Source organism: Lynx canadensis, chromosome X (genome assembly GCF_007474595.2).
Source record: "Lynx canadensis isolate LIC74 chromosome X, mLynCan4.pri.v2, whole genome shotgun sequence".
Classification (NCBI taxonomy): domain Eukaryota; kingdom Metazoa; phylum Chordata; class Mammalia; order Carnivora; family Felidae; genus Lynx; species Lynx canadensis.
Genome location: NC_044321.2, coordinates 92,362,808 through 92,387,247, shown reverse-complemented (window position 1 = coordinate 92,387,247; position 24,440 = coordinate 92,362,808). Strand labels below are relative to the sequence as shown.

At 41.0% G+C, this 24,440-nt stretch overlaps 1 protein-coding gene across 2 annotated transcripts in view; it reads right to left on the bottom strand.

Annotated features, from left to right (window-relative positions):
- Positions 1-24,440, bottom strand: part of PLS3 (plastin 3) — a 91,417-nt gene that overhangs the window by 24,769 nt on the left and 42,208 nt on the right. For both annotated transcript variants that reach the window (XM_030305704.2, XM_030305705.2), the window contains exons 2-4: positions 21,900-21,984; positions 20,030-20,110; positions 6,862-7,025 (exon numbers count right to left, since the gene is read on the bottom strand). In XM_030305704.2, coding sequence (XP_030161564.1) covers positions 6,862-7,025; positions 20,030-20,102 — 237 coding nt within the window. In that variant the 5' untranslated portion in view covers positions 20,103-20,110; positions 21,900-21,984. The remainder of the gene's footprint in view (positions 1-6,861; positions 7,026-20,029; positions 20,111-21,899; positions 21,985-24,440) is intronic.

Genomic DNA, 24,440 nt, shown 5'->3' with positions numbered 1-24,440 from the left:
GAAGAAGCCCATCCCTCTTCTTTCACACTGCGATCAGCTGCATGGTCCCACACAGGTGCCGAGTGTTAAAGGCCACGGAACACTGCGCTCGAGTTTTGAAGCTGGTAAATGAGTACTACGATACTGAAAATGAAGCCAGAGGCAATTGCACACACTTGTGGAAAACGTTAAGTGCCACATGCATTGAATCTGCTTTAAGCCGAAAACTGGCGTGGTTCAAAAGCATACATAAATCCGTTAATTTTCTACCAACAAGTGAGCCTTTGTTCGTTCCCTGGAGAGAAAAGGCTGAGGGATCTATCTCCCTTCTTTAACCACAATTCTTAGTGCAAAGAAAGGTGAAGTTTTTAGGACTCAACCCCCCCCCCCAAAACACACACACACACACACACACACACACACACACACACCTTTTTGGATACAATGGTAAGGGCTTGTTCAATCAAAGTTTACAGAGTAATAAGGTGAAAGAATGCATTCAGTTGGCAGCAAAGAGACGACTATGGAGAAGGAACACAAAAAAGGAGCTTTTCAGTGATTGTCTTGTTTGAGCATTTATAAAATCCAGCTTCTCTTCAAAATAAGGAGCATGGCTAACAAAATTAACGTGTACATTCTACTTATACAAGAGCAGGTAGTAACAGAGCTTAATTTCACACCCTACCCTAATCGCCTGATTGAATGAATGGACATTCTAAAGGACTACCTGTATATGTCTGTCTATTTATTTATTTTTAAGTGTTTATTTATTTTGAGAAAGAGATAGTGAACTAGTGGGGGAGAGGCGAAGAGGGAGAGAGAGAATCCCAAGCAGGCTCCACGCTGCCAGCACAGAGCCCGACATGGGGCGCGATCCCACGAGCCGCGAGATCAGGACCTGAGCGGAAATCAAGAGTCGGACACTCAACGGCTTGAGCCATCCAGGTGCCCAGGACTATCTGTATATTTTTAAAGACTGGAACTCCCCTAGGCCCAAATTTGTTCCTGATCTACCAATGCACATGGCTCAAGTAGCCACCTCCAGTAAAATGAGAGCACGACGTAGTATCTTCATAAAAATTTCTTTAAAAGGTGTTTACAACACGTTAAGTGGACGTACAGAAAGAAACGTATGACCCTAATGGAAAAGTTGCTCAACAAACAGAAAAGAAGTCAAAGGCCTTTGGCATTATTGACAAGTACACACACACACACACACACACACACACACACACAGCACATCTCAGGAGGTACAGCCTGTGTTTGAAGTTCATAGACCAGGATCACGATATCTAGCAGTTCAGGTTGTATCTGTGAAAGCAGGCAAGAGGAGAAGCTTTAAATCCAGCTCCCTGTGCCATTAACCAAGTCCTGGTTTTGCACAAGACAGTGTCGGGCCAAAAGCAGGGAGGGCCTTTTGATATTTAGATTTTTCCAGAAGGGCACCTTTTTGTCATTAATTCACTAATCTATTAATCCAAATCGGAGAGAGTGACTTTTTTGTAACTGGTGTAAAAGTTGTAGGTATTGTTGGTGGCCCTGTCACAACGTCATGCTTTCCTCTTAACCTTTCTAAGATCCTGACTCTCCTTGGACTTACAAACCCAATTTTATTTAGGAAAATAGTTAGGAAGCAGTTAAGTTCCACAAAATCGAGCTTACTCAGTTTCCACAGCTGTGAGGTGAGGTTTTTTTTTTTTTTTTGCTATAACTGTAATTTCTTGAGGTAGAGTTTTGTTATTTCTTTAATTTAAAAATTTGTAATCAATTAATTTTTTTTTTTTTTGAGAGAGAGAGAGTGCACATGTGAGCAGGGGAGGGACAGAGAGGGAGGGAGGGGGGAAGAGAATTTTAGCAGGCTCCATGCCTGGAGTCCCACAAGGGGCTCAATCTCGTGAACCCTGAGATCACGACCTGAGCCGAAATCAAGAGTCGGATGCTTAACCGACTGACCCACCCAGGCGCCCCTATTTTTACATTTTTAAAGATTTTATTTTTTAAGAAATCTCTACACCCAACATGGGGCTCCAACTCACAATCCTAAGATCAAGAGTCGCAGGTTCTGCCGAATGAGCCAAACAGGCACCCCTCTCGACATAGAATTTTAGAACGAGTATGCACACAACCAACAAAATGACTTTTCCTCCTTTCTGGCCATTATACTGACTCCTATTAAGTACCAGTAGCATAGAGCTGATTACTCATGCACTCTGGATAATTTCTGAATTATTGAAGTTATTTTTATGTACAATCTAATTTTTTAAGTCCAACTTTAATTTCATTTACCTCAATTTCACAGCCAAGATCATACAACAAAATGGCGACCAGCCATTATCAAAGGGCGACCGACCCCCTTTGATAACAATATATCTACTCAGCAAAAACATAATATTTGGGGCACCTGAGTGGCTCAGTCGCTTAAACATGGGACTTCGGCTCCGGTCATGATCTCACCGTTGGTGAGTTTGAGCCCCACATCGAGCTCTGTGCTGAGAGCTCAGAGTCTGGAGCCTGCTTCGGATTCTGTGACTCCCTCTCCCTCTTTCCCTCCCCTACTCACTCTCCTTCTCTCTCTCTCAAAAATAAACAAATATTAAGAAAATAGAAAAAAAACCCAATGTTCACTATTCTACCTCATTCTGAACTCTACTTCATTTAGTAAAACACTATCTAGTAAATTAAAATCTGAAATGTGTGCTTTTCCTCATGACATAAATCACTGGCATGACAAGAAAACATCCAAGTCCAAAATGTTACTGCCTCAGAAATGACCTTCAAAGAGTTATTTATTTTTTATTGTAACTATTTTTGCCTCAAGGATCATCTGCTTCTAAAAATTCGGTTGAGGGGCGCCTGGGTGGCTCAGTCGTTTGAGTGTCTGACTCTTGATTTCAGCTCAGGTTGTGGGATCTCAGGGTTGTGGGATCGAGCCCCGTGCACGGAGCCTGCTTAAGATTCTCTCTCTGCCCCACTTTCCCACTCGCACTCTCTCTAAAATAAAACAATAAAAAATAAAAATAAAAATTAGGCTGATTTCCATGATCACACTTGCAGCTGAAAAATAAATAAATCCGAATTTATATACATCGTGGAAAAGAGGAATAATATAAATAATGAGTTAACAAAAAGAATGCCTGCTTTATCATATCCTCATGCAATTACTTACGTAGCTCTAGTTAAGCTCACGCTTGGGAATGAAAGCAAAGTTGCGATTAAAAATTAAACTTTCTAATTGCCTTACAAAGGTTACATGACCTTCATCTTCTAAATATTTTTAAATAAATTATCCTAGCCAAGCTCAAATTTTCAGGTTCACGGTATTTTCTTCTGTGCCTTCGAGGAAAAAAAAAAAAACTTTAAAGGGATAATTGAAGATTTACGTATCTTACACTGCTTCACTGCAGGAGGTGGTAACGCCATTTGAGTAGAAGCCCCGGCTTAACAAGAATCTCAGAAATCAGAGATAACACGAGGCCAGCTACTGTCTTCTCAATGAATCTTTTCAAAGCTGCCTGTTGTGATACTAATGAGCTCACTGTTTCGAGCTGTTTTCCCTTGCTGAGGAGGGATGGGCTTTGTCATGCGCGCAGAAGCTCTGGGTATAAGCTGCTGGCTCTGCTCCTATCCATCTTTGCGGGTCTCTTATGGACTGTATAACTGTGTCTGATTCCTTTTTAAAGTTTCGTCACCTTTCTAGCTCAGTGCGGGACTAGTGAGTGGCCAGACGAAAGCAATCCAGAGGCATAATGACTGAAGCGGAAGGAAAGATTTCAGAAAGAATTGCAAAATATTGACTGGCTTCCAGGGTTTGAGGCTTGCTTCCAAAGTGTTTCCAAAGTAATACGTTTGAATTTTTCCCTTTGTGTGTGTGTGTGGGGGGGGGGGGGGGATCTGTTGTAAGCCTAAACTTAGTAATAATAGGAAAAGAACACTGGTTGTTTTTTGTTTTTTTTTTAAACAGAAATAGCAACCCCCAACAAGTAATACCTACCTAACATTTGCTATATGCCTGGCACTGTTCTAAGCACTTAGGTAAAGTTATTTAATCTGGCGAGGTCAGCGCTATTAGCAAAAGTCCTAAAACAGGTCAACAACTTATTACCATTATGCAAGACCAAGTTTCTCACTGTGAAAATAAGAGTCTAATGCAGACATCTCTGCTGAAAGAAACTGCCATGCCAGTCTTTTTAAAGATGCAGGGAAAAACCCCACTATAACCTTGTAGGTATAAAAATCCAGTAATTTAGTTTTGAAATACTTAGAAGAAACAAAATCAGAGTATTAAATTTAACTTGAATGTGTGAAGTTTACATATAATCTAGGGACTCTTTTCTGCCTATATATATATATATATATACACACACACATATATATATTCTTCTCTGAAATTAACATAAACTGATTTTATCTGTAGGCTGGTTTGCAATTAATACCTCTTACGCAGTAATTTAAAAACACCCTAAGATGCACGAACATGTTTATTTCTACTGCTTTATGTTAATACCTGCCAGGAATAACTCGCCTCCTTTTTCATGGATAACTAAGATCTACCCATATTTTGACAATTTTTAAGATGTCTCACTGGTGACAAAGCAGATGGAAATGGATAGATATTGGATTGGACATCGATCTTTCAGTACGGTCATGCTGGTATCATTCTGAAACTTCGGGCAAGTTATTTTACTGTCCTTCATATTTCAAATTTCTTCAACAGAAGGGAGCTAACTGGAAAAAGCATTGGTCCCCTGTGTAAAGTCCGGGAATCTACTTCCTTTTTTCAGGAATCCAGGCTTTTGTTTTTAATTTGAAAAATGAAGGCGTATAAGCATATTGATTCCTTCCAATTTTAAAATGTACACACGAACATAAAATGCGCTCATTAATATTTTTAAAAAATTCCTAGTGATGCCAGAATTATGATGCATATCATTTACTTTTTAAGGATATAGTAAGGTAATCAAACCTCCTCACTTTAAAAGCCTCAAACAGCTGTGCAGAATCTGCCACATTTCAAAATATACAAAATTAAATATTTCCCCGAGGTCATTTTTCTCAAAGACACTTTCATAATTCTATCCTTAATAATACCGGCACGCTGCAAATCTTAATGATTTAGGTCTGCTCTTTCTAGTAGATCAAAATTCTAAGCAGTAAATTCTATCAGAAAATAACCGATCATAGTTAACTACTACTGCTCTATGCTGCTTTAAATTCACAATTCAACATGCAGTTGTAAGGGGAGCACGTTACACATCAGAGGACATGCAACTTACTATTGAACACAGAATTCAAAACAAAAGGCTTTGGCAATAACTGAGGACAAAAACAGTGGGGAGGAAATCAGCATTTCAAAAGAAGTCGGCATGAACGATACCATTATAATTATGACGCATGTCTACATTTTTAAAACAGTAGCACCCCCACAAAATGCTATCAGCTCAGTAGACATCATTACTTAGTCAATTTCCTTCTGGAACACTGACAGTGTTCTAAAGGGGTTCGTTCTAATGGGAGAAAATATACCAGAATTTCACTGGCTACACTGAGCCTCAGTTACCATGGTAGGAGGATAAGAGTGCTAGGAAGTTTGTGATAACCAGGAGGCACGAATTCCCTGTTTGTGATACAGTGAAAAGAATGCCTAATTAGGTCTAGTCAAACTCAGCCTTCAAGTAATAATAAATAAAACCAATAAAATCTTAAAAAAAAATTTTTTTTATGCTTTTTTATTTTTGAGAGAGAGACGCAGAGTGTGAGTGGGGGAGGAGCAGAGAGAGAGAGGAAGAGAGAGAGTCTGAGGCAGACTCCAGGCTCTGAGCTGTCAGCACAGAGCCCGATGCGGGGCTCGAACCCATGAATCATGAGATCATGACCTGAGCCAGTCGGACGTTCAACCGACTGAGCCACCCAGGCGCCCCTAAAACCAATAAAATCTTAATGGCGTTCTTAACTGAGGGAAGAGGCAACCGCTATTCTTTATTTTTTTTTTTAAATTTTTTTTTTTCAACGTTTATTTATTTTTTTGGGGACAGAGAGAGACAGAGCATGAACGGGGGAGGGGCAGAGAGAGAGGGAGACACAGAATCGGAAACAGGCTCCAGGCTCCGAGCCATCAGCCCAGAGCCCGACGCGGGGCTCGAACTCACGGACCGCGAGATCGTGACCTGGCTGAAGTCGGACGCTTAACCGACTGCGCCACCCAGGCGCCCCGCAACCGCTATTCTTTAATATACATCTCAAATACTCTGCCAATGAATATGGATGGAAAATGGCCTAGGTAACCTCGCCCACTAGCAGCTAAAGCATCAAGCTTCAATCAGAAGAGCTACGCATACACTCTCCAAGCACTGAGTACAGAACTAGAAACTACGTGCTTGGGACTCAAAAGATACGCTTCTAACTTTTAATTAGCCAAATTATCATCCTCGAGAAAATGGCACACTTAAATACTACCACCGCAAGAGAACGAAACATCTTTTTAATCAGAAAGTTCAACTCAGGAAGCTTCCAAGACTGTGAGTCAGGGTGTAGCGTTAAGATTTGGGAGCACACCGTTCCCCACGGGAGACGGAGCATCTCAAGGGTGGCACGTAGCACCTTGGAAAATGCCCTTTAATGATGCCCCCAAAGGAAACGGTTCGCATTTCACAGCGAGTCGTGAGTTCTGCCTTTGATTCTGTCCGTGTTCTTCTTCTTGATCGGTTTAAGATACTCCGACGGCTAAAAGAACTAACTCAATTTGGTGGGGTGAGAGAAATTGCATTAGTTGTAACAAGATGAATACGGTATATTTAGGGACTTGGGAGGACTTATTACCAGAAAATCCCTCTAGACAAAGGAACAATCATTACCCTGAATAATGGGGGATTTTCACATACTTACATAAACAAATTCATCGAAACTTATCTTCCCATCTTTATTCCTGTCACCATCCAGCATGAGTTTTTGAATTATTTCTCTCACTTTGTATCCCGGTAATGGCATATTGGCTTCCTTGAAAAGTTCATGAAGTTCATAGTCACAGATGAATCCATTGCTGTTGAGATCTTTGGACGAAGGGAGGGCAGGCAAGGAAGGAGAAAATTTAGGAGAAATAAATTAATCTGTGAGTATTTTTACCATCAGAGTGTTTTTCTTCATTTGAGACTTGGTTCATAAGCTTGCCTAAATATAGTGTTTGTTCTTGTTACTGTTTGTTATCTACGGTTGTTTAAAAGGGAAATGCAACTTTTAACTCAAAGGGCATGGGTTTACATCATGTTTCCTGTATTTTAAACAGTGTATAAGTAGCTTCACTTACAAATAGTAGTCCTAATATTAACAAAGCATAGTTGTCTCATAAACTTATTTTTAAATCATGAAGCTGACAGGACTTTAAAAAAAAATTAATAGACTCTACACCAAGAAAACGCTGCCATGGCATAAAACAATTTCTACGGTACCTACTTAAAACTTTTATGCCCCTCATTCTTCCATCGGTCCAATAGAATATTTTATAATATTACTTACACAGCACACCTGAAATACAGCCACTCTCTCCAGTGCCAATTTTTTTCAAGAGTTAATGTAAATAAACATTAATCCAAGACAAATATAGAGTTCATAAAAATAAATGCAGTCCTAAAGTAATGCAAATATTTACCACGATTCTAGAAATAATCTTTTTATCTTTGTGCTAGGACAATTCTAACAGTATATATCTTAAGTGCCGAAAATACGTATCTTTAGTCTGAAACTGTTAAAAATGTGAAAAAAAAAACCCTGAGGTGCCTGGGTGGCTCAGTCAGTTGAGTGTCCAACACTTGATTTCCGCTCGCATCATGATCCCAGGGTTGTGGGATTGAGTCCCACATGGGGCTCTGTGCTGAGCAAGGAGCTTGCTTGAGATTCTCCCTCTCTCCCCCTCTCTCTCTCTCTCTCTCTCTCTCTCTCTCCCCCTCTCCCCAGCTCATGCTCTCTCTCTCAAAAAAAAAAAAAAAAAAAAAAAAGGAGTTGGGGGGAGGACTGATGAATGACCAAAAGTTAATTTGCTGGGAAAGAGGGCTAATGTCCTGGGTGTTGTAATCACTCGGGCATATTTTTTTTTTAACTAAAAAAAAATTGGACTTTCACCAGCAATTTCAAACACCTCCTGTTCAACAATCCTTCTTATTCCTTAGGTCCCCATTGGATTTCATATGTAAATTTAATTATTCTAATAAAAGGATACGATCTCAATAGAGAAATGACTCAAGATGACCACAGCACTGTTCAAGAAAATATACTGGGCAGTTAATTTCCTTGATATGTGACTTTATTAAAAAATTTTGTTAATGCTTATTGATTTTTGAGAGAGCAAGAGAGGGAGAGCAGGGGAGGGGCAGAGAGAGGGAGACAGAGGATCCAAAGCAGGCTCTGCGCTGACAACAGAGATCCCAATGTGGGACTTAAACTAACGGAACCACGAGATCATGACCTGAGCCAAAGTCGGACGCTTAACCATCTGAGCCACCCAGGCGCCCCTCTATCTGACACGTCACTTTAAAACTGTACCAGGTACAGTTCTGGGAATTGGGGCCATCACCACCAGCGAAAGAAAGTCCTGCTGTCCAAGGGCTCACATTCTAATGGCAACTAAACAGCAAATAACACATATCGTGAGGTAGAACTGTAAAATCATGCAATGTAAATAAAGCAGGGTAAGGGGTCGCAGACTGGGGGCTATTTTGCCCCTCGGGGAAACTTCAGAAATGTCTGGAGACGTTTTTGGTTGCTACAACGGGGGGGAAGGGGGAGGGGTAGTGTGAGGGTGCTCCTGGCATCCAGTGTATACAGCCGCCAAACATCCTACAAGGCCCATGACCCCCACTCACGATCCAGAATTATGCAGCCCAAAAGGTCAGTGGTCAGGGACAGCCACTTTGCTGAGGTTATATCTGGATGAAGACCTCTGTGAGGTAAGGGAGCGCATCACGTGGGTATCTGGGGGAAGAGATTTCAGGCAGAGGAAAGAGCACATGCGACATCGGTGATGCGGAAGAATGTCTCGTATGTTGAGAGAACAGTGAGGATCCAGTGTGAGTTGAGCATTTTAATGAAGTGTACTTCTAGAGTAAGCGAATGACTCTTAAACATAACTAGTACGTTTAAATCCATCACCGAGAGTATGTATACTTCGGAAACGTCATCCTCAAACTACCCAAAACTTCTGAAAATCATGATTATTTCCTTCCACAAAGGGCACTCAATGTCCCTAGGGCACATCTTTACGTTCTTTGCTTTGAATTAATGAAAGGCCATACATCCAACACTTTATTAGTAAAGTGTTTATATGTAGAAGTCAGTCCAGCAGCAACATCTGCAGTTGCTAGAAAGAACAAAGTAATCCACATGGTACTGTGGCAGGGTTTTAGCAATTTTTGAGGAATGAAATTCTTGAGTTTAAATAGACCTCCTCCCATGCATATATCAATCTCTTTCTCCCATTTTCTTTAAAAAGTTAAAATAGAGGGAGACCTGGGTAGCTCAGTCAGTTAAATGTCTGACTCTTGGCTTTGGCTCAGGTCATGATCTCATGGTTCGTGGGTTTGAGCCCCGCATCGGGCTCCGCGCTGACAGTGCAGAGCCTGCTTGGGATTCTCTCTCCTTCTCCCTCTTTCTCTGCCCCTCCCCTGCTCTCTCTCTCTCTCTCTCTCTCCCCCTCATAATAAACTTTAAAAAATGTTAAAATAGAAAAATTAAAAACAAATAGAGCTCAGTTCTAGGGTGTAAGTGTGGCATAATGAAAGATATACAGCATAGTTGAAGGACAAGTGGGAGTATTGTGACATAGGATTTGCATAAGTCACCTCTGTAGGTCTTTGTTTACCCATGTGTAAAGGAGTCCTTTGGATCAAATGACCTCCAAGGTCCCTTGCTGACTCTAACACTCTGATTCTAAATTTTTTTTTTTAACGTTTATTTATTTTTGAGACAGAGAGAGACAGAGCATGAACGGGGGAGGGGCAGACAGAGAGGGAGACACAGAATCTGAAACAGGCTCCAGGCTCTGAGCCGTCAGCCCAGAGCCCGACGCGGGGCTCGAACTCACGGACCGCGAGATCGTGACCTGAAGTTGAAGTCGGACGCTTAACCGACTGAGCCACCCAAGCGCCCCACTAACACTCTGATTCGAAATGTGAGTAGCTAAGACTTCACAAACCACACACACACACACACACACACACACGCACACACACACTTTAAAAAGATATCGGAGGTAAAATCATAATGCATCTTAAAAACAAATATACAGTAATAACATTCTTACTTAAAATGTTTATTATTTTGAGAGAGGTAGGGGAGGGGCGGGGGGGGGGGATCCCAAGCAGGCTCTGGGCTGTCAGCGCAGCGCCTGACATGGGGCTCTATCTCATCAACTGCAAGATCATGACTTGAGCAGAAGTCCAGAGCCAGACGCTTAACCCACTGAGCCACCCAAGTGCCCCTACAGTAATAAACATTCTGATCACTACTATATCACATTATCTAAATACAACACTCCTTCGTTTTTCGATCTTTTAGAAAGAGATAGCTTATTCCTTGCAACTATCAAAAAGTCCACTTGGCAATTTCTGAGAGGGAAATATTTTTAAATGTATTCTCCTTTACCTTGACTTCTGAAAGGACATATCTGAGCATAATTTAACCTGTGATTGATTCCAGTTCCGACCTAGCATACAACAGGCGCTTCATTGTTCCCTTTGTGTTCTCAGAGGTACAATAGAAGCAGAAGGTAGAGAGGTTTTAAAATAAATATCAGAGAACCGTAAATGCAAAACTACAGGAAACTGACCAAAGCCCGGAGAGTCTGATCTACTTGGCGGTTTATCGGCCTTAGGTAGACTAGAGGTGTAGGCAATGCGGAGAATGAGCATTTGCGCGAGAGCCCTCTGTGAAATAACCTCTGTTGGGCATTAATTAGAAGACAGCTCACTGATGTGATTAAAAGATGCGAGGAAGCGGACTCACCCTAAAATATAACTAACATACAATAACCACATGCAGAAACTCCATTTTGAAGTAACAGTAGTAATAACAGATGCTGTTAGTAACTGACAGGAGCATTTGAAAAGGGGGTTGGAGGAATACGACTTGGTCATTCCAGAGCCATCTTCCTTATTAGGTTGCAAACCTCTTGGGTAAAGATTCTTTTGAATCTTTTTATCTCCACCCCAATATGTAGCACAGTACCTTGCACATAACAAGCAATGTGAAAACTAGTTTTTGTAGAACTGCTGATTCTCAAGTGTTAACTAGGAAAATAATGCTCTAATCTAATGAGCATTTTAACAACAGAATTAAACAATAACAAAAAATACAGAAATAGCACTAGAAGACTGAATGGCAATTCACCAGGAAACCATAACGACAGAAATATCTCTTAAATAACATTCAATCTCATTCCCTTTGTTCTAATCCTGTCCCCACCCGGCAGCCTTCAGATCTGTAATTTGGTTTTCTAAGTGAACACACCCACCAACGAGTACCCAAGTAGACAACCAGTGATGGTTGTCAGGTTGGGACTTCTCCTGTTCTAAATGTAGAAACCTGCTTTGGCTGTATTAAGAAATACCATGTGAACTTGTTTGGGCAGAAGTCGACCTCCAGAGAAAGCTGAGTACCTACTCTGTGGCAGGCACTGAGCTAGATACCAAAGATACAGAAATTAATCCGACAGAATCTCTTTGGCTCTTACTTGAAACTGTGCCTTTAAAATCCTTGTGAAGGGGCGCCTGGGTGGCTCAGTCGGTTAAGCTTCCGACTCTTGATTTCCGCTCAGGTCACGATCTCACAGTTCGTGAGTCTGAGCCCCCCATCGGGCTCTGCACTGACAGTGTGGTGCCTGCTTGGGATTCTCTCTCTCTCTCTCTCTCAAAGTAAATAAATAAACATTTAAAAAGTTAAAAAAAAAATAAAATCCTTGTGAAAATACGAAGTACTTAGAATATCTAGCTATCCTTTATCTTTCCGGAGATGGGAAAAGAAATCATTGAACATATGCATCTGGTTTGACATATTTTAAAAGTTTAACCTACTCTGCTATCTTTCCATATTTTATCAGCAGATCTAGCTTTTACTACCTCCCGTAATCAAAGACATTTTAGTGTTAGTACTAGTAAATTATCGCAAGCCTTTCTTAGAAGTCCTAAATCATATCTTTTGAAGACAACAATTTCAATTTCAATAAAAAGGCAGAGGGAGCCTAAAAAGGCAGCTTGCAATTAATTTTACAAAATCTCCCAGCTGGAAAAGTACTTGAAAGACAAAATAGGGTGCAATTATTTTTAAAGAGTTTTATGCTAATTTTATTTCCAATCCCTTGCCAACACACACACACACACACACATGCACACGCACATGCATGCACACACACACGCACACACCCTTAAACTATTATCAGAGATCTAATATGCTGTGCTTTAGAAAGCCACAAAATGAGATCACACAATAGCATTTTAGAAAGCTTCTATCTCATTAGTGACATTATTAATCAGGATCTCAAAACTATGTTTGACAGCGAACTTTTTCTATTCTGCATTTTGATACAAACATGAGAATTTAATAATAAACTGACCCCCCAAAACAGAGACCTAGATCAAAAACAGTTTTAACAACTGGAAACTAACATCACAACCTGCTGGCATAATGGTGGCCCTTTATTTTCTCATTAAAGCTGCCGATATTCTGGAACTCCTTTCTGGCTCATTTGTCACTTCCTCATTACCTACACATTGGCATGGAGTTGGCCAGGTTCTGCACTTAGAAGACTCTTCTGTTCTAGCACCCTGTTTTCTTTTTTTTTTAATTTTTGTTAATGTTTTTATTTGTTTTTGAGACAGAGAGAGACAGAGCATGAGCAGGGGAGGGGCAGAGAGAGAGGGAGACACAGAATCTGAAACAGGCTCCAGGCTCTGAGCTGTCAGCACAGAGCCCGACACGGGGCTCGAACTCATGGACTGTGAGATCGTGACCTGAGCCGAAGTCGGATGCTTAACCGACTGAGCCACCCAGGAGCCCCTAGCACCCTATTTTCAACCATCTGATAAGCTAGATACTATCATACGGCCTATATTATCCAGAACATTCTTTTTATTTTTTTAATTTAAGTTTATTTATTTATTTTGAGAGAGAGAAAGAGGCAAAGAGGGGCAGACAGAGAGAGAGGGACAGAAGAGAATCCCAAGCAGGCTCCACACTGTCAGTGCAGAGCCTGATGCAGGGCTCAAACTCACGAACTGTGAAATCATGACCTGAGACAAAATCAAGAGTTGGATACTCAACTGACTGAGCCACCCAGGTGCCCCTGGAGCATTCTTTTTTTTTTTTTTTTTAATTCTTTAAATTAAAATTTAATTTTTGAGAGAGATTTATTTTGATTTATTTTTGATAAAGAGAGAGAGAGCCAGAGAGAGAGAGGGAGTTGGGGCGGGGCAGAGGGAAAAGGAGACACAGAATCTGAAGCAGGCTCCAGGCTCTGAGCTTGTCAGCATAGAGTCCGACACGGGGCTTGAACCCATGGACCGTGAGATCGTGACCTGAGCCGAAGTTGGACGCTTAACCGACTGAGCCACCCAGGCGCCCCTATCCAGAACATTCTTAATGTTTCTGCAAGCAAGTCTCAACTTTTGGGTTCAGAAAATATGATCGATGCGAGTTGACATTAATGAATGGCAGGGAAGAAAAACCTACGCATCTACCCGCCGAACAAAGTTCTTGCAGAAAGTGAGCAGCTAAATCTCAATAAATTGACAAAGTGTTCCTATTTTTAAAGAAAAATCACTATACTTAAAGGAAATCACTAACAGGTTCCCAATGCTGCTGAGTTCATCAGACAGGAACCAACTGTTTGTAACAACAGATTCTGTCTGTCGCTCTCTCTGTCTCTCTCTCTCTCTCTCTGATGACACAGGTAGGTTCACATCTGCAGTCTGCTTTAAAAGAAACCCCCTTACGCTCTCGTACCATGTATTATTTTAAAGGCCCGTTAACTCAACGCCCTCCCCCAAGCAACCTTAAAGTAAATAAACTTATTATACGGCCATGTTCCTGCAGAAGTTTGAATCACACCAAGAATGCATATCCTTAAAAGGAAATGTTTTCCCTCCCCTTGCATCCTGTTATTTAAGCTATTTTAAGTACTTGTCTGGAGAAAGCTGAGCCAGAATTCAAGTGGTTTTGATTTTAGCTGCTGTTTTACACTGCCCATGTCCAGGTGCTATGTGGTGCAATTTATCACTTCAAACGCATCTTTTGCGGTGCTACGTCGTCTTATAAATCTGACAGTAAGAAAGAGTGGGATTTCCTTTGACCCCCAGGTTGTGTGTGTGTGTGTGTGTGTGTTGCTTTGACCATCCTTGAATCCGTCTAAATCTAGTGTCTTTCTCTATAAAGAGGTTGCATATGTGTGTCCTCATCTGCAACACATATTCAACGTCTTTACTAACTAACCCTTCCCGGACAGTGCTCATTAGGACTTGAAGAAAAACCAATCAAGTACAGATGCACATCCTTTCAGAAAAGCTGGGTTTAAAAGTTCCATTTAGTTGAGCCAATATATGCCACAAAATTTTTCGCACTAACAAAATGATAAAAGGAACCTATGTGTCTAACGATAACGCATTTGCACACGTGCGCACGCACACATGCGCACGCACACATGCGCGATCCTGAAGGCCCATGGAAGCACATGGAATGTGGATTTAAAAGACTTGGCCAAAAGGCTTGTGCCGAAGAATTTAGATTATATTCCATCCTCAGATCTAAGCAGTAAAGTCGAGCTTTCATTAGGCATTAAAACTTTAGAAAAGGCAGCTGCTAAACATCTCCAGATGCTTAACTAAACGTGAGTTTTGCCTCTCACAGCTTATACCTATTGAGGTAGCTCAGTCCAGCAAATAGAAGAGGCAGTTTAATGAGTCCCAGCTAAGGGCAGAAGAGAGGTCGCTACCTAAGAGTTCATCCTAATAGTGGATCCTCAAAGGTGGAGGTCAAGTATAGCTGAAGGCTGGGCAAGATTAGAAGGCTGAGACCAAGGGATCAAAAATGTTGTCTATTGATCCTTTTCCACCTCAAAATTTCCAGCGGTTTGGCCATCATTTGCCACCTGCCGCCACTCTCCCGCTTTAAAAACACATACGCGCCTCCACCCATGCTCCCAGAGCACGTTCTCACACACGTGTGCTCTTGCTCCTCACCTTGCCCGTCCACATATTTGTGCGTCTATCTTCCACACCATCGAAACACGGTTTGCAGCCTCTCCCAAGACCTTCATTTCTAATATTCCCCCAATAATTAACCAGATGGCTCAGGGGAACAGCCCAGGTTAAGTTTATTTTCTGGGGGGGGGGGGAGGGGTTGGGCTATAGTTTTTATTTTTTAAGTCATAATTAAACAAATATGCACTGGTGTAGTTTTATTGAACACTGGAAGTAAATTAAACTAAACCACTCTCCTCTTTGTGGCATCATCCTGATGTGGTTTTTATGTACTACAGAATACCGAGTAACTTGAAACAAATCAGCTTCCTGGGAGGAGAAAATCACCATAACCAAAATTTTTTGACTTAGTGTGGTGGGCAGCCACAAAGGAATATACCCACAGTATTCCTAGTCATTTACAAAACCCCGTTATTCTTTTATTTCAAAAATGCTGATTTTGTGTTTTTTTTTTTTTTTTTTTTTTTTTTTTAAGCTCAGTAGCGTGCTTAGGAGAGAAAGAAGTCAGATGTCAGTGTTTGCAAGGTAAAGCCAATCTGAAAAGATTCACATTATGCACATTTATCTTTATGACAACTAATCACCCAAAGGACTTCTAGCTCTGAAAGTTTTATTTATTCTTGGTTTTTTTTTTTTTTTTTTAGAAAGAACTTCTAGGCGTTTAAATTAAAACGGAAACATTATGAAGTAGGAAAAAAACAAAACAAAAACAACCAGCACCATGGCTTCTGCTATCCCAGTGGGAAATCCTGGAAACAAACGTTGAGAAAATTGAAATAATTAAATGAAAATGTACTGCTTGGAGTGTAACACTAAGCAGGTGCAGAAAATGAAAGAAGGACTTTAAATCTTAATACGCAATGTATTGCTAGTAAAGAGAATTTCAAAGCACTATTAATTGATTGGACAAAACCTACGATTAGCAGTAATTACAGAGCGTTTCTTCACACACTATGATTTTGCTGAATTTCTAAAGAGATAATCAAGGCTATTATTGTTAATAGATGGGGGAAAAAAATCACATAATGATTTCCATATTTTGTCACAACCGAACAGAGTAGTCCTCCCTGCCGTCCCCCCACCAATAAGAAAAATTGTGCTTGACAGGAAAATCAGTTCTAGAGCTTGTTTTTAAAATCACGTTTCCCTGGGGCACCTGGTTGGCTCAGTCGGTTAAGTGTCCCACTCCAGCCCAGGTCATTATCTTGAGGTTTGTGAGTTCAAGCCCCGCATCGGGCTCTGTGCCGACAGGCAAGAGCGTGGAGCCTGCTTTGGATTCTGTGTCTCCCTCTCTCTCTCTGCCCCTGCTCTGCTCGCACTCTCTCTCTCTCTCTCAAAAATAAAAATAAATATTAAAAAAAATTTCAAATCACGTTTCCCTGAATGAAAAACAAACAAAAAAAAAGATTTCCATAACACCTTTGACAGTTGCCTGAGGGCTCCGTAACTAATAACTAAAAACTACAGAGGTTTTAAAGGAAAATCAAAAGATTCAGCTGGGTCTTTAAACACTATTCTAAAAGACACACTACTTACAAGCCTTTATTATGCTGAAAAATATATATAAATTTTACGTGCTACAATGTGATGGCCAAAACCTTTAGTAATAAATTCCACCATGATGAAAATCTTCGTAACAAAGGCCCTTTTAGTTTACAGTTGATAGTGACAAAATCTCAGGGCAAGAAAAGATTATGTATAATTCCTTGGGATTCAGTCAATTAAATATTTATTGAGAACCTGACGTGTATGCAACACTGAGCTAGATACAGAGCGGGGAATGCAAAAGAATAATATGCAGAAGAGGCAGGAATTGTGGACTCCGGAATTTCCATTTACAGCATATAGAGTAATAAGGGTCTGCGTATCTTAGGAATTAAAAAAAATTTTTTTTTGATGTTTATTTTTGAGAGAGAGAAAGAGACAGAGAGAGACAGAGTGTGAGTGGGGGAGGGGCAGGGAGAGAGGGAGACACAGGATCCAAAGCAGGCTCCAGGCTCCGAGCTGTCAGCACGGAGCCCGATGAGGGGCTCGAACCTACAATCTGTGAGATCATGACCTGAGTGGAAGTCGGATGCTTAACCAACTGAGCCACCCAGGCGCCCCCACAACCATCATTTTATACAGTGTGTCAGAAAAAGAGTTAGAATATTGGGGTCGGGGGGACATCTGTCAAGTGTTACTAGCAAACTACTAAGGGGCAGAAACAAGTTTTTGAGAGACAGAGCATGAGTCGGGGAGGGGCAGAGAGAGAGGGAGACACAGAATCCGAAGCAGGCTCCAGGCTCCGAGCTGTCAGCGCAGAGCCCGACAAGGGGCTCGAACCTATGAACCGTGAGATCATGACCCGAACCAAAGTCAGATGCTTAACTGACTGAGCCACTCAGGCACCCCTATTCGAAATAAATATATGTCTATCAGGGACATCAGTAGGACGTATGATCCAATCTGCTGTCTTTGGGAAACTCCTCGTCCACCCTAACCCCTGCAGGATTGATTGATTGATTGATTTTAAATATTTATTTATTTTTGAGAGAGACAGAGACAACGCGAGTGGGTTAGGGACAGAGAGAGAGTGAGACACAGAATCCAAAGCAGGCTCCAGGTTCCGAGCTGTCAGCACAGAGCCCGACGCGGGGCTCGAACTCACAAGCTGTGAGATCACGACCTGAGCCGAAGTCAGACGCTCAACCGACTGAGCCACCCAGGCGCCCCAAGGTGCAGGATTTAAAACAGACAGTAGTTCTACAGTGACTCTTTCCTTCAGTCTAAGCTCTAACTGATCCCTCATTGTTTTGTACTTAACCCTGGTTCCTATGTGGAGATAACTGGTCAACCCTCTTTGTGTCTTTAAAGCTTTCGAGGAGCAGTTAAGCTCTTTTACGGATGAGAGTATTTCAGTGCCCTCAAGTAAAACATATTTGAAGAGCTTTAATTTTAAAACGAAATTGCACACAATTGTTTTCAAGGTGCTGCACACGAGAACAAGGCCTGTATTAAACAATAAACATGTATTTGAGGAAACGAGGCCTTTAAGATTCAATAATGGCAATAATAAGTCATGGTCCTTACCCCAAGATTCTATTCATAAAGACAGAAATTAGGCCGTCCCTCAAACTGAAAGACGAACATAAGAAAAAAAAGAAGGTTCAAAGGATATGCAATGCTAAAACAATTATGACAAGGATATTTCTATAGAATAATGAGATTTAAAAAATCTTGCAGCCAGGAATTCACCTGTCATTTTCTTGCAATCAATCGAACATCAGGAGAGTACCAGATAATACTCTCCTTACGGTAAGTAGTAACTATGGCCAGTTAACAGACTCCTTTTTTTCTTTTTCTCATAGACACCCAGAAAATTATGTTCGATTCAGGCCTACCCAATTTTTTCCACTTAGAGTTATTTTTTTTAATGTTTATTTTGAGACAGAGAAAGCGTGTGCACACACGTGAGTTGGGGAGGGACAGAGAGAGAGGGACAGAGAGAATCCCAAGCAGGCTCCACACTGTCAGAGCAGAGCCCGAAGCGGGGCTCGATCCCACGAACCATGAGCTCGAGAGCCGAAATCACCTGAGCAGAAAACAAGTCGGAAGCTTAACAGACTGAGCCACCCAGGGGCACCTCTGCTTAGAATTCTGAGGAGATTATGAATAGTCACCCTGGTGAGGCATCATTATTCTTCCCAAGGCCTGCTGTTAGCCTTAAACGCCTTCGCAGAAAATGCTGTTCCGAAATGTACGGAAATAGAGATGTACGTGTCCTGGCTTTTCATTAATGAGGTTTGTAACATAGGTCAGAGAGTCAGTTCTGATTTAAATAACAAATCATTATGATCTAACTTGACACCCTTTGATCAAGGAGATACCACATACTAGCAGCTTACCTCTTTAGGCCCATGTTGACTCACGTGAGTACATACATCAATCATCAGTTCTTACCCTGTTTTCTCACTATCTTCTATTGATAGGACATGAGCACTGAAATTTGGAATGTAAATACTATCAACTGCTGCCATAGCTGTGAAATTCTAAGACATGTTCTGTGATGTTTAAGGAAAAACCGAATGGCATGCTACGTCTTCCCATCTTATGCTGATACTACAGCTTAACGTGAGAAGGTTGAACAGACTGTGTTATCCAAAGGCACAGAAGCTCCATGAAAAAGGCCACAAAGCCAAGCTAATCAGGGAAAGGCAAAACATCAGCTAATTGAAGGAATCACCTAAGGCTTTCAGGGGTCACACGTCCCTCTGAGAATATGGTGAAGGCTCCAATACTCTCCTGAGAAATATATGCTATATAATACAGTTAACAACCAAAGATTTGTCTAAGAATTTCAGGAGCCACAGTGGCCCCCAGCAAAGGACTGGTACCCAGGACTAAAAACCTTTGACCATATTAGATAATCTACCTTTTTTATTTTTCTTATTGGCATGCTGTGGAATTTATTTCATAGGACCACTTTTTTTTTTTTTTTACAAAGAAGTACATCACCCTGTTTATTTGTTATTTATTTATTTATTGTTAAGTAATCTCTGCGTACAACATGGTGCTTGAACTCATGACCCCAAGATCAAGAGTCACACGTTCTACTAACGGAGCCATTCAGCCGGCCCTTGACCATATTAGATAATAGACGTAATTAGAAATAATAGTTTAACGTGTTGCTCCTAAAACTTTATCCCGTTGATTTTAACTACCTTGCCCTACGGTTCACGATTAACCATTCATATAATTTTTTAGAGAAATAACTTTTATCAGGGCCACATAATTATTGCTTTACTATAGGTAACGCTGTAATAAATACTCACCAACTTTTGCAAAGGCCTCTTTCAGTTCATCAAGCTCATCTTTGGAAATCTGAGTGGTAGCCATCTCGTCCATTTAAAGGTCTAAAGAGAAACCAGAAAGGTTTACGACTGAGCGATGTTTGTGATGAATATATGATAAGCATTCCTGTGAAATTCTCATCTTAGAATTTAAACAGAATTGCCAACTGCTAAAAGCATCTGAATGCGTTCCCATATTTATAGCTAAAGCCATCATGAAGAAAACAAACACATGAGAAGTCATGATTTACCAAAAGTTATTCAGACCAAAAAAGTCTCTGAATCTTCCTTTCAAGAACAAAATCTTACGCTCCTAAGTGTAAGGAAGGGCCAAGGTACCCAGCAGTGACAGGAAAGAGATACATCCTAGAAATTCTCGGTTATTCATGCCAAAACTAAAAGTCAAAATCGCCTGACCAAAGACTCATGTACAATGTAACTGTTCGATTAAGCCTTTATCTCTCTTTCTTTCTTACTGGCTCTTTACATTTTTTCCGGCTTTATTGAGAGATAATTGACCTGTAATATCGTGTACGTTTAAGGTGTATACCACGATGATTGGATATACTAACATACTGTGAAACGATTACTACAACAAGGTTAGTTAGCACATCCAGCACCTCACACAGTTACCATTTTTTCCATTAAGTCACTTTAAAATCATTCATTGCAGGGGCATCTGGGTGGCTCAGCTGGTTAAGCGTCCGGCTTTAAGCGTCCGGCTCTTGGTTTCAGCTAAGATCGTAATCCCACAGTTTGCGGGAGGAAGCCCTGCGTCGGGCTCTGAGCTGACAGCTGGGAACCTGGGGCCTGCTTCGGATTCTGTGTCTCCCTCTCTCTCTGCCCCCCCCCACCCCCCCCCCCCCCCGCCTGCACTGTCTCTCTCTTGCTCTCAAAAATAAATAAGCATTTAAAATAAATAAATAAATAAATAAATAAAACCATTCCTTGTGAAAATACTGATTTTCAAATAGGATACTAACACCTATCAATCACTCCCATTAAAGAAGCGTTCATATAACTTACATTATTTGGGTTTAATACATAATTGGGTTCCAAATACATAATTTGCGTTCTGACTGGGCCCTATTTTACCTACTTAACCAACAGAGCTGGGGTTGACAAACTGTGGCCTGTGGGCCACATCTGGACTACTGCCTATTTCTGCACTTCCCCCAAGCTAAATATGGTTTGTAAAGAAAGAAAAACATTTGCAGTCAGTTTTGATAAGGCACGTTAACTTTGAGCCCTAATTAAGGGAAAGGTTATCCCCCTCCAAGAGCGAATTCTATTTTTCTCAGCAGTAGATGTGTATTACAAAATAGTACTCTATTATTATTAGTAGTAGTATAGTTTGAATTTTGTCAGCAAAAATTCGTGGAAATAATATTATTACATCCTTGATATTAATAATATAATATTTTTGATTTTGCCTCTTGGCCCATAACACTTATGATCTGGACCTTTATAGAAAAATCTTCTTGAGCTCCGCAACAGAGGAAGGAGGTCTGTATCACAATGGGTAATCCCCAAATACAAACCTGTCCACAATTTTTGGACAGAGAGGAATAAAAATAATTATGTCTTGCTCTGGGTTTGTTTATTGGGGGGGGGAGGGGGATTTATTTTTTCTCAGTCTTTTTTAAGGACTTTATTTTTATAGCAGACTTTTAGGTTCGTAGCAAAATTGAACAGGGAGCACAGAGATTTCAGGCCTCGTGCAATCCTTCAGCAGTCACATGCACAGCCAACACCAATATCAACATCCCCCACCAGAGGTGGCTCCTTTGTTAGAAAAACAGACTTTTAAAAAACAGAAAACAGAACTTGCTTCTTTATAAACTTTTCTTACCTAGGATGTTAAAATGTCACGAAAGAGGGACAAATGTCTCAGTAGATAAGTTGGGTAAAAACACCTTTCAGAGTAGTCTGAGGCTCTATAAGGTAAAGAAAGATCTTCAGTTAGATATGAGGTAGGCATTTTAAAAAGTTAAGAGTAAACAACGATTTTTCATGTTAAGCTATAACGTAATGATGATGGTACTTTTAAAAAGTATCCTTTATTTTACTATTATGATGTTTAACACTTCTGATTACAAAAATACTATATAGGATTTACTCCAATTTTCTTTTCTGTTTAAAAATAAGGTTATTTATTTATTTTGAGAGAGAGAGAGCACAAGTAGGGTGAGAGAGAGAGAGAGAGAGAGAGAGAGAGAGAATCCCAAGCAGGTTCCACGCTGTTGGCACAGAGCCCGATGTGGGGCTCGAACCCACAAACCATGAGATCGTGACCTGAGCTGAAACCAAGAGTATGGCGCTCACCCAACTGAACGACCCAGGCGCCCTCCAAGTTTCTTTACACAAGTTTTACATAGTCAAGTTTTCAATACGAAATCATTAACCATCTCCATGAACTTCACCATGTAGAACAAGGGCACAGAAAGTTTGAAAGTGAGACTGTCTCAGAAAATCCAAAACATGTGGCTTCTCCTTATCTCTGAAGGTCCTTTCCAGTTTGGGCAGTTTGGGCATCAGTAATGATCTAAAGTATTTGAGTTAAAGAAACAAAGACAAGTGATTTATTCTCATACTACCCTATCACTCCCTTACGAAAGGGAATATTAGATAAAGAGGGTTCTAGACATAGCTCCCCCTCCTGCCCCACGCTTCATCCCTGCTGACTAAACCCTTCTCCCCCACCCCCGTGGTTTCTCCCCTTTGCGGGTCCGCAAGGCTGAACAGGGCAGAAATCTCTTTCCCTCTTCTTCACGCTCCTCCCCAACGCAGACACATCTATCCTCACACACTTTTACCAATATTTTAGGCATCAGTTGTATGTCTAGTTCCTGCCCTCAAGGAATTTACAGTCTGGGGAGGGCAACATATAAATAATTATAATTGGACACAAAGGAAATTAGTGGCTGCAATAAAGAGATAGAAGGGAAAAGGCTCTGGAGACTTGGAAGAATATTCATTTCTTTTCAGATAGGCCAGGAAAGAGGTAGTTTTGTTCTTCCTGCAAAATTAGGAAATACTTAGATCTCACAGAAATGACTTCAAGGCAACCATTTACTTACAAAAGAATATTTAACAGAGGGGTGCCTGGGTGGCTCGGCTCAGTTCAGTTCAGTGCCTGACTCTTGATTTTGGTTCAGGTCATGATCTCTCAGTTCTTGGGTTCGAGCCCCGCAGCAGGCTCTGCATTGATAGCACGAAGCCTGCTTGGGATTCCTCTCTCTTTCTCTGCTTCTCCCTTGCATGTGCTCGCTCTCTCAGAAATAAAATGGGTAAATTTTATTAAAATATTAATACATGCAGTTGGCCGGTTAGCTCAGTTGGTTAGAGCTTGGTGCTGATAAAATATTAATACAGTTGGAAACTACACTTACGGTGGTGAGCATTGAGCAATGTATAGAATTGTTGAATCACTAAGCAATCTACCTGAAACGAATCATTATGTCAACTACACTTCAATAATAAAAATTTTAAAAAATCAATATGACTCAGCATTAAAAAAAGACACCAGAATATATTTTCAGGTTTTAATTTTTTTTAATATTATTTTTGAGAGAGAGTGACAGAGCGTGAGCAGGGGAGGGACAGAGAGAGAGGGAGACACAGAATCCGAAGCAGGTTCCAGGCTCTGAGCTTTCAGCACAGATCCCGACTCGGGGCTTGAACTCACGAACCGTGAGATCACGACCCGAGCTGAAGTCAGGTGCTTAACCAACTAAGCTACCCAGGCACCCCTACTTTCAGGTTTTCTAATTTCTTATTCTTGTCTAATTATCTCAATGAAAGCCTAAAGTGATTTCTTTTACACTGTAGGGGAGCAAATATACCACCCCAAAATATGCCTCTTTGGCATATTATTTTCAGCTGGTTATTTTTAATAGCGAACACTGGTGGGGCTCTGGAAACTGAGAAGTTAACCTTTTGTACAAAATATTTACATTCGTAAGGGAACTCTCCATGTGTCCTGGCATCTCCCGGCTGTAACAGGAAGAGAATATTGAAATCTCTAGAAACTCTTATTAATGGAGGAAGGCACAGTCTGAAATCTGCATGACAAGCTTACTGTTGTTTACTGCGCTTTTCCTGGTTACCTCCCATGACTGACTCCCCACCCCCAGCAGCTTCTTTTGTTTTTAGCCTAGAAGTGGTATTTCAGGTGGTAGCTGCAGCCATTTCAGAGAGGTGCTCAGTTTTCCAGGGTCTCTCGCATGGATGCAGGAGGTATGTATGTTATTAAACTTCTTTTTTTTATTTAAAAAATTTTTTTTAATGTTTATTTATTTTTGAGAGAGAGACAGAGCATGAGCGGGGGAGGGGCAGACAGAGAGGGAGACACAGAATCCAAAGCAGCCTCCAGGCTCTGAGCTGTCAGCGC